The 12220-nt window shown below is 37.5% G+C and overlaps 1 protein-coding gene across 1 annotated transcript in view; it reads left to right on the plus strand.

Moving 5' to 3' along the window:
- gpc6a (glypican 6a) overlaps positions 1 to 9527 on the plus strand; it is a 417616-nt gene extending 408089 nt beyond the window's left edge. The window contains exon 10 of the mRNA XM_061974738.2: positions 8344 to 9527. Coding sequence (XP_061830722.1) covers positions 8344 to 8561 — 218 coding nt within the window. The 3' untranslated portion in view covers positions 8562 to 9527. The remainder of the gene's footprint in view (positions 1 to 8343) is intronic.
- The last annotated feature ends 2693 nt before the right edge of the window (positions 9528 to 12220 follow it).

Here is a 12220-nt window from a genome sequence, read left to right on the forward strand (position 1 = left end):
ATCCCAACAAGCCTGTTTTGCAGAATTCTCTGCTCTTCAGGGGATTTTTTTTTTTCAGATTGTTTTTCAGGTCTTGTAAAATCCCCTTAAGAGCAGGGAATCCTGCGAAACAGGCTTGCAGGAATGAAATAGCCTCTGTGTTTTTTTTCCCCCTGACCTAACGTATATATATATATGTATATATATATATATATATATATATATATATATATATATATATATATATATATATATATATATATATATATATATATATATGCATACCTTTATGTATGCGTGTGTATATATGTATACATACATATATATGTATATACGTGTATGTGGGTGTGTGTATATATATATATATATATATATATATATATATATATATATATATATATATATATATGTGTGTATAGTCAAGATTACTGTGGTTTATCCGTTATACAGTGCTCAATACCAGGGTAGAGCAGATTATACGTTAGGTCAGGAAAAAACACAGAGGCTATTTAATTCCATCCCAACAGGCCTGTTTCGCAGAATTCCCTGCTCTTCAGAGGATTCTTTTTTTCAGATTGTTTTTCAGGTCTTGTAAAACAGGCTTGCAGGGATGAAATAGCCTCTGTGTTTTTTCCCCCCTGACCTAACAAAGTATATATATATATATATATATATATATATATATATATATATATATATATATGCATACCTTTATGTATGCGTGTGTATATATGTATATTTATACATATATGTATACATACATATATATGTATATACGTGTATGTGGGTGTGTGTATGTATACAGTATATATATATATATATATATATATATATATATATATATATACACACATATATTCACACATACACATACACATACCGTATTTTTTGGAGTATAAGTCGCTTCGAAATATAAGTCGCACCGGCCGAAAATGCATAATAAAGAAGAAGAAAAAACATTTATAAGTCGCACTGGAGTATAAGTCGCATTTTTGGGGGAAAAGTATTTGATAAAACCCAACACCAAGATTAGACATTTGAAAGGCAATTCAAAATAAATAAAGAATAGTGAACAACAGGCTGAATAAGTGTTGTAAATAACCAACTGAGAAGGTGCCTGGTATGTTAACGTAACATATTATGGTAAGAGTCATTCAAATAACTATAACATATAGAACATGCTATACGTTTACCAAACAATCTGTCACTCCTAATCGCTAAATCCCATGAAATCTTATACGTCTAGTCTCTTACGTGAATGAGCTAAATAATATTATTTGATATTTTACGGTAATGTGTTAATAATCTCACACATAAGTCGCTCCTGAGTATAAGTCGCACCCCCGGCCAAACTATGAAAAAAACTGCGACTTATAGTCCAAAAAATACGGTATATATGTATATATACATATATATGTATATATACACATATATATGTATATATATATATATATATATATATATATATATATATATATATATATATATATATATATATATATATATATATATATATATATATATATACATATATATATATATATATATATATATATATATATATATATACAGGTAAAAGCCAGTAAATTAGAATATTTTGAAAAACTTGATTTATTTCAGTAATTGCATTCAAAAGGTGTAACTTGTACATTATATTTATTCATTGCACACAGACTGATGCATTCAAATGTTTATTTCATTTAATTTTGATGATTTGAAGTGGCAACAAATGAAAATCCAAAATTCCTTGTGTCACAAAATTAGAATATTACTTAAGGCTAATACAAAAAAGGGATTTTTAGAAATGTTGGCCAACTGAAAAGTATGAAAATGAAAAATATGAGCATGTACAATACTCAATACTTGGTTGGAGCTCCTTTTGCCTCAATTACTGCGTTAATGCGGCGTGGCATGGAGTCGATGAGTTTCTGGCACTGCTCAGGTGTTATGAGAGCCCAGGTTGCTCTGATAGTGGCCTTCAACTCTTCTGCGTTTTTGGGTCTGGCATTCTGCATCTTCCTTTTCACAATACCCCACAGATTTTCTATGGGGCTAAGGTCAGGGGAGTTGGCGGGCCAATTTAGAACAGAAATACCATGGTCCGTAAACCAGGCACGGGTAGATTTTGCGCTGTGTGCAGGCGCCAAGTCCTGTTGGAACTTGAAATCTCCATCTTTATAGAGCAGGTCAGCAGCAGGAAGCATGAAGTGCTCTAAAACTTGCTGGTAGACGGCTGCGTTGACCCTGGATCTCAGGAAACAGAGTGGACCGACACCAGCAGATGACATGGCACCCCAAACCATCACCCAACCATGCAAATTTTGCATTTCCTTTGGAAATCGAGGTCCCAGAGTCTGGAGGAAGACAGGAGAGGCACAGGATCCACATTGCCTGAAGTCTAGTGTAAAGTTTCCACCATCAGTGATGGTTTGGGGTGCCATGTCATCTGCTGGTGTCGGTCCGGTGTATCATTTTAAAACCAGCATGAGCCTCAAACAGGCGGAATATATTACCCTCCTATTTCCTCATATATATATATATATATATATATATATATATATATATATATATATACACACACACACACACAAAGTATACACAATTATATGTATATATATACATACACGTATATAAACACACACACATATATACACATATATATATATATATATATATATATATATATATATATATATATATATATATATATATATATATATATATATATATATATATATATATATATATATGAGGAAATAGGAGGGTAATATATTCCGCCTGTTTGAGGCTCATGCTGGTTTTAAAATGATACACCGTGCACACCCGACCATTAAGTGCAAAACGCCATCCCTGCAGAAATGTAAAACCATCCACTCTGCAGGAAGATCTCAGCTGTGTCTCAGTCAGGTACATACGTCCTCGTGTCACGCCGAAGGTTTCGTCGGCTTCACAAAAGAGCCAGGCATCATCTGGGTAACAGACAGCCGTTGCCGTGGTGGCACGCTCAAAGCACGTACAGTATGTTCGTGATGGAAAACTTGGTAAGAGAAACGTTATGGCTCGGTTGTCATGGTGACAGTGATGTGGCACACAGGCGGTTGTGCAACGCAAACATGGGATGTGTCTTTAGTGATGACAGGAAAAACTACAGAATATTTAGTCTCGTATTCAGACAGAGATACTTACTTACTTTGAATGTATTTTCCATCCATCCATCCATTTTCTACCGCTTATTCCCTTTGGGGTCGCGGGGGGCGCTGGAGCCTATCTCAGCTACAATCGGGCGGAAGGCGGGGTACACCCTGGACAAGTCGCCACCTCATCGCATGAATGTATTTTATACATTTTTATTTTCAAAAAGTACTCCCTTACAAAACACCCATGAGCAACATTAAAACACAGTAGCGTAGCAGGCCTGAATATAACTATTCCACCATCAACACATTCCACCATTCTGGAAATTCAAACTATCATTTTCCAAGTTCAAAAAAATTCCAGGATTTTCTAGAATTTAACCCCTTTTTTATGGTGACTACTGCTTCCACACTTTTCAACGCATTTCAACCGTTCCATCGTCAAAACATTCCTATTAATCAGGACAAAAAAAACCATTTGTTTTTGAACTGGAAAAATTCCCAGTTTTCCCGAAATTCCAGGAATTCCGTAATAACATTTCACAATTCAACATGTTACTACTTCAACATTTCTCGACCGATTTGAAAAATTCCAACACCAACCATTTTGGACCATTCAAGTTTTTTTTTACCATTTTCAAAGAAATTCCCGCTTTCCCCAAAATTCCCAATTTTTCTGAAATCCCCATTGAAATCAACGGGACATTCTTCAAAGTTCCACAATCCCCACATTTTTCATCTGATTCAAACCTTTCCAACTTAAAAATATTCAGCCTGTTCGGGAATTGTGTGCTCTACTTCAAAAATTCTAAATGAAAATTCCCGGATTTCCCATAATTCTTTTTTTTTGTTTGCATTTTCCCCATTCAAAATGAACTGGCCATTTTTCAAACTTTCACAATTCCCATATTCTTCAACCCATTCAAACCACTCCACCTTCAACACATTTAACTCATTCTGGACATTCAAACTACCATTTTTCCACATTCAATAAATTTCCAGGAATTCACGTTTTTTGGTAACCTATTTCTACCCGTCTTAAGTTCGACTACTCCTTTCACATTTGTCACCCCATTTCAACTGTTCCACTGTCAAAACACTCTTCATATTCAGAAAAAAACCAAGTTGGTTAAGGAATTAGAAACATTCCCAGTTTTCCCGAAAATCCAGGAAATTTTCAATTAAAAACTGTTACTAATTCAACATTTCTTGACCGATTTAAACAATTCCAACACCAACCAATTCAGCTCATTCAGGACATTCATGCTCCCAATTATTTAAAAAAAAAATCCCGCTTTTCTCAAAATCCCCAAATTTCCAGGAAGTTCCCATTAGAAATGAATGGGAAATGTTTCCAAGTTGCACAATTCCCACATTTTTCAGCCTATTCAAACCATTCCAACATCAACACATTCCATTCGTCCTGGACATTCAAACTAACACTTTCCCAAGTTCCAAACCAAATTCCGTTTTCCCTGGAAATTCAAACTGTTCAACATTCAAACCATTCCAACATTCAAACTATAAAAACTCCAAAAGCCCAAGCGGTTAAAATATTTTGCACGAACCCAATGATTTGACACTTTGGCATTGTTAATAAACACAAGAATACAACACTGTATAACAAACACATCATAGGTCCCCTTTAAAGGTGATGTGTTCAGGCACATTTGTTACATATGAAACTTTGGTTACACTTTAGTATGGGGAACATATTCACCATTAATTAGTTGCTTATTAACATGCAAATTAGTAACATATTGGCTCTTAATTAGCCACTATTAAGTACTTATTAATGCCTTATTCTGCATGGTCTTATTATACAACCTAACCCTAACCCTAACCCTCTAACCCTAACCGTAACCCTAACCCTAACCCAAATAACTCCAAATTAAGTCCTTGTTACTTAGAATATGTTCCCCTAGTGTCCAAATAACTCTAAATTAAGTCTATGTTCCCCTAGTGTCCAAATAACTTTAAATTAAGTCTTTGTCACTTAGAATATGTTCCCCATACTAAAGTGTTACTGGAGCTTTTTAGAAAATCATCAAAGCAATCAGTACCTCCAGGATTTTGCTGGATTTTTTTTGTGATTTTCGCGGCCTAATTTGCCTGATTTCGCGGCAGCATTTTCAGAAAGTTGCTGCAAAAGTTATTTCAATCACATTTCATCACGTTTTTTGGTAACCTATTTCCAACCTTCTTAAGTTCGACTACTCTTCTCACATTTTTCAATCCATTTCAACTGTTCCACTGTCAAAACACTCTTGATATTCAGGACAAAACCCAAGTTGGTTAAGGATCTAGAAAAATTCCCGGTTTTCCCAAAAATTCAGGGAATTTTCAATTAAAAACTCTTACTAATTCAACATTTCTTGACCGATTTAAACAATTCCAACACCAACCAATTCAGCTCATTCCGGACATTCATGCTTCTAGTAACTGAAAAAAAAAATTCCGCTTTTCTTAAAATCCCCAAATTTCCAGGAAGTTCCCATTAGAAATTAATGGGAAATGTTTCCAAGTTGCACAATTCCCACATTTTTCAGCCTATTCAAACCATTCCAACATCAACACATTCCATTCGTCCTGGACATTCAAACTAACACTTTCCCAAGTTCCAAACCAAATTCCGTTTTCCCTGGAAATTCAAACTGTTCAACATTCAAACCATTCCAACATTCAAACTATAAAAACTCCAAAAGCCCAAGCGGTTAAAATAATTTGCACGAACCCAATGATTTGACACTTTGGCATTGTTGATAAACACAAGAATACAACACTGTATATCAAACACATCATAGGTCCCCTTTAAAGGTGATGTGTTCAGGCACATTTGTTACATATGAAACTTTGGTAACACTTTAGTATGGGGAACATATTCACCATTAATTAGTTGCTTATTAACATGCAAATTAGTAACATATTAGCTCTTAATTAGCCATTATTAAGTACCTATTAATGCCTTATCCGGCATGGTCTTATTACACAACCTAACACTAACCCTAACCCTAACCCTCTAACCCTAACCCTAACCCTAACCCAAATAACTCCAAATTAAGTCTTTGTTACTTAGAATATGTTCCCCATACTAAAGTGTTACCGGAGCTTTTTAGAAAATCATCAAAGCAATCAGTACCTCCAGGATTTTGCTGGATTTCTTTTGTGATTTTCGCGGCCTAATTTGCCTGATTTCGCGGCAGCATTTTCAGAAAGTTGCTGCAAAAGTTATTTCAATCACATTTCATCACGTTTTTTGGTAACCTATTTCCAAACTTCTTAAGTTTGACTACTCCTTTCATATTTTTCAATCCATTTCAACCGTTCCACTGTCAAAACACTCTTGATATTCAGGACAAAACCCAAGTTGGTTAAGGAACTAGAAAAATTCCCGGTTTTCCCGAAAATCCAGGAAATTTTCAATTAAAAACTGTTACTAATTCAACATTTCTTGACTGATTTAAACAATTCCAACACCAACCAATTCAGCTCATTCAGGACATTCATGCTCCCAATCATTTTTTTAAAAAATCCCGCTTTTCTCAAAATCCCCAAATTTCCAGGAAGTTCCCATTTGAAATGAATGGGACATTTTTCCAAGTTGCACAATTCCCACATTTTTCAGCCTATTCAAACCATTCCAACATCAACACATTCCATTCGTCCTGGACATTCAAACTAACACTTTCCCAAGTTCCAAACCAAATTCCGTTTTCCCTGGAAATTCAAACTGTTCAACATTCAAACCATTCCAACATTCAAACTATAAAAACTCCAAAAGCCCAAGAGGTTAAAATAATTTGCACAAACCTAATGATTTGACACTTTGGCATTGTTGATAAACACAAGAATGCAACACTGTATAACAAACACATCATAGGTCCCCTTTAAAGGTGATGTGTTCAGGCACATTTGTTACATATGAAACTTTGGTTACACTTTAGTATGGGGAACATATTCACCATTAATTAGTTGCTTATTAACATGCAAATTTGTAACATATTGGCTCTTAATTAGCCACTATTAAGTACTTATTAATGCCTTATTCTGCATGGTCTTATTATACAACCTAACCCTAACCCTAACCCTCTAACCCTAATCCTAACCCTAACCCAAATAACTCCAAATTAAGTCCTTGTTCCTTAGAATATGTTCCCCTAGTGTCCAAATAACTCTAAATTAATTCTTTGTTCCCCTAGTGTCCAAATAACTCTAAATTAAGTCTTTGTTACTTAGAATATGTTCCCCTAGTGTCCAAACAACTCTAAATTAAGTCTTTGTTACTTATAATATGTTCCCCATACTAAAGTGTTACCGGAGCTTTTTAGAAAATCATCAAAGCAATCAGTACCTCCAGGATTTTGCTGGATTTGTTTTGTGATTTTCGCGGCCTAATTTGCCTGATTTCGCGGCAGCATTTTCAGAAAGTTGCTGCAAAAGTTATTTCAATCACATTTCATCACGTTTTTTGGTAACCTATTTCCAACCAAGTTCGACTACTCCTTTCACATTTTTCAATCCATTTCAACCGTTCCACTGTCAAAACACTCTTGATATTCAGGACAAAAACCAAGTTGGTTAAGGATCTAGAAAAATTCCCGGTTTTCCCAAAAATCCAGGGAATTTTCAATTAAAAACTGTTGCTAATTCAATTCGATTTAAACAATTCCAATACCAATTCAGCTCATTCAGGACATTCCTACTCCTAATCATTGAAAAAAAAAAATCCCGCTTTTCTCAAAATCCCCAAATTTCCAGGTAGTTCCCATTTGAAATGAATGGGACATTTTTCCAAGTTGCACTATTCAAACCATTCCAACATCAACACATTCCATTCATCCTGGACATTCAAACTAACACTTTCCCAAGTTTCAAACCAAATTCCGTTTTCTCCGGAAATTCAAACAGTTCAACATTCAAACCATTCCAACATTCAGACTATTTCAGCGTTGAAACAATTTCAAAATTCAAACCATTTCTAAATTCATCCTACGTTCCATTAGCATTTCAGTTCAACGCCAGCTTTGCAACATTCAAACCATTCCAACATGCAAACTATTCTTACATTCATACTACATAATGTCATCATTTCACTTCAACTTCAGCATTGGAGCATTCACACGTAATTCCTTCAGGAATTGCCTCTTCTAGTTATTACATGGAAGTCACTCTTAATTCGGTTAGACGTCTGAGAGCCTGGTCTTTTTTCTGTGTGTGTGTGTCCACGCAGGTGACGAAGGCAGCAGTTCCGGCAGTGGCAGCGGTTGCTCCGACGGATGTACCACGGAAGCTACTCTTCCGGGATCCGAAGCTCCGGTGATCGGAGGCGACAGAAGCGACGAACGCACGGCAGCGGCAGGCAAGACGTTCTCCCACAGACCGTCGCCGCTATTGATGGCGACCGCCGTGGTGGCGACACTCAGCGCCACACAGCCCAGATGGAGATAATACACTCCAGCCGGCTGGCAACAGACTTTTCTATACCGCAGTTTGTTCTACAGCTGCTTCCTCGCCGGACCTGGAGAACTGACCTTGTTGAGAATGGCCGAACAGTGCTCGTCGTCCCCCAAAGACCGGTGGCCGACAACCGGCTTTCACCCTATGGAACAAAAAAAAAGGCAGTTTCTCACTGTTCCGGAGTGCGTTTGTTTTCAGTGAATGCAGGTGAAAACTCACTTTTTCAACGGTTCCACCAATGATTTCCCAGATAACACAGGAACGTGTACCTTTCCTCGGTACGACCACATTCAGTTTGTCTTTCCAGAGAAAACAAAAGGCTTACTGTGTGCATGCAAGGAACTAAAACTCAGATATCTATCTATCATTTCTTCAATGCAGTTCTGGACTCTAAGGTTGGCTTTCAGTTAGTAAACAATCTCGGGATGGTCCGGTTTATGAAAGAATCCGAACACATTTTTCGGATTCTGTTTTTGGCAGAGGTAGTCACGGAATCTACTACGAAGCGCGGAACTTGTGACTGGAATGCGTGTCTGGTGAAGCGTGGGCAATCGGGATGGGTACGGAATCCGACCGAATCCCGGTGCTATGTTACGGTATCTCGGTTGCGTGTGATGTCACGGTCTTCGCACTGGCCAACAAAGAATTTGACTGATAAGAACGTTCAAACGTAAGTAAAGTAAGGCTCCACTTTTCCAAAAAAGTGCTAGCTTGATGCTAATATACATTGGCTTCACTATTGACATGCTACTGATTAGCATTAGCGATTTTGCGAAGAGATGTCAACACGTCCAAATTAAACTACAACTAACAAAATGACACATTATAAACTTTCGACGACAGCCATCTGACGTCTTGGACTTAGTCAGGTCATTTTTAAATGTTGCGATAAACCGTTTTTTTATTCATCAAGCGATGCGATATGGCTCCGGTTAAAAGGGACCTTTGACGATTACAATCTACATGCAACGCACTTCCTTTTGGTGTTAAATAAATCCAGGTTCCACTGGATTAAAACGCCCACATAAGTACGTTCGTCAAACTGTGAGGTCCCAAAAAATGGACCACGGTCGAATCAATGGAAGTTTATCTATCCAGCCCCTTAATCACAAGTGCCTCAGAGGGCTTCACAAACCACGTCCCCTGAACTGGGCAAGGAAAAACTCCAAAAGCCCAAGAGGTTAAAATAATTTGCACGAACCTAATGATTTGACACTTTGGCATTGTTGATAAACACAAGAATGCAACACTGTATAACAAACACAACGTAGGTCCCCTTTAAAGGTGATGTGTTCAGGCACATTTGTTACATATGAAACTTTGGTAACACTTTAGTATGGGGAACATATTCACCATTAATTAGTTGCTTATTAACATGCAAATTAGTAACATATTGGCTCTTAATTAGTCATTATGAAGTACTTATTAATGCCTTATTCTGCATGGTCTTAGTATACAACCTAACCCAGGGGTCGGCAACCCGCGGCTCCGGAGCCGCATGCGGCTCTTTGATCACTCTGATGCGGCTCAGCAGCTTACTTGTTGAACCCCCCGATTTTCCCGTGAGACTTCCGGACTTCAGTTTCTCTCGCAGAAAACTCCCCCGGGATTAATATTCAACGATTTTCACCCTTACAGCTATAATAAGGGCGTACCATGATGGTACAACATTTGGCACCTTCTACAATCTATATCAACAGCGTGCTAGCCCAACACTTGTCGTACAATATACATCTTCTGCTTCCACACGTACGTGACAGCAAGGCATACTTGGTCAACAGCCACACAGGTTACACTGACGGTGACCATATAAAACAACTTTAACACTCTTACTAATAATGCGCCACACTTTGAACCAAAACCAAACAAGAATGACAAACACATTTCGGGAGAACATCTGCACCTCTGCACAACAGAACAAACACCCAGAATACCATGCAGCCCTGACTCTTCCAGGCTATATTATACACCCCTGCTACCACCAAATCCCGCCCCCCCCCCCCCTCTCTCTCTCTCTCTGTGCGTCGGTTGAGGTGGGCGGGGTTTGGTAGCGGGGGTGTATAATGTATCCCGGAAGAGTTAGGGCTGCATGGGATTCTGGGTATTTGTCCTGTTGTGTTTATGTTGTGTTAAGGTGCAGATGTTCTCCCGAAATGTGTTTGTCATTCTTGTTTTGTGTGGGTTCACAGTGTGGCGCATTATTAGTAAGAGTGTTAAAAAATGTTTTATATCGCCACCGTCAGTGTAACCTGTGTGGTTATTGACCAAGTATGCGTTGCTGTCACTTACTTGAGCAAGCAAAAGCCACATATAACGCGAGACTGATCAGGCACGCTGTTCATGGTGGGTGCTATAAGCTGTACCAACACGGCACGCATGACGCTGACAAGCGCCATTCAGTTAAAACCCGTGTGCCGCACCAGCTTTCAAATCCTATATAAAGGTGTGGGCAGCGTGTCTGAAACCCCTGGTTTAAACATAGCACAAAGTTAAAAAAATCTCTGTATACAGTGTTATTACATTTAAAATTTCATACATTTTTTGCGGCTCCCATATTTTTCTATAATTTGTGAAACTGGTTAAAATGGCTCTTTGACTGGTAAAGGTTGCCGACCCCTGACCTAACCCTAACCCTAACCCTCTAACCCTAAACCTAACCCAAATAACTCTAAATTAAGTCTTTGTTACTTAGAATATGTTGCCCTCGTGTCCAAATAACTCTAAATTAAGTCGTTGTTACTTAGAATATGTTCCCCATACTAAATTGTTACCGAAAGTTTTTATAAAATCATCAAAGCAATCAGTACCTCCAGGATTTTGCCGGATTTTTTTTGTGATTGTTGCGGCCTAATTTGCCTGATTTCGCGGCTACATTTTCAGAAAGTTGCTGCAAAAGTTATTTCTGTTACGGATGGGTTTACGCAGCGTGCTGCGCGGTTCGTTCTCCCGGGATGCAAACGGACGACTCTGGACATGACTTGCAGGTAGGAACATAATTTAATCTTGAAAATCAACGAAGCACCAAAAAACAGAAAAAACAGACGAAGGAAAAATGTGCCGATCGCACTGGATGCTAGCTAAGCACTTAGCAAGAGCTAGAGACAGGAATACCCACGTATCAGTAGCGTGAAGCAAACAAAGAAGCGTGTATGTAACCTTTTGACCACGACTGTAGATACCTCTAGGTTGCTGGTAAGTAAACTAAGTTAGCTTTATCTTTTGAATCTCATCTTTAGGCCCCCACCCTTACACGCTACAGTATTTTATTTAAAAAAGGCGGAATTTATATTTTGACCCGTAAATATAAATGTTAAAAAAAACGCAGATTTTTGCGAACATTTCACATGCCTGTGCAATTCACGGAGATTGCACTGCAAAAAGTCAGTGTTCAAAAACAAGAAAAAAAAAATACAAAAATGAGAGGTATTTTATTTGAACTAAGCAAAATTATCTGCCAATAGAACATAAAATTCGGCTTGTCAAGACTTTCCAAAACAAGTAAAATTAGCTAACCTCAATGAACCCAAAAATACCTTAAAATAAGTATATTCTCACTAATAACAAGTGCACTTTTCTTGGTAGAAGAAAAAAGAGACATTTTTGCTCAATATGTTGAAAAATATTCTTAAATTAAGTAAATGCTAATGCCA

The sequence above is a fragment of the Nerophis lumbriciformis genome, linkage group LG15 (assembly GCF_033978685.3).
Source record: "Nerophis lumbriciformis linkage group LG15, RoL_Nlum_v2.1, whole genome shotgun sequence".
NCBI lineage: Eukaryota > Metazoa > Chordata > Actinopteri > Syngnathiformes > Syngnathidae > Nerophis > Nerophis lumbriciformis.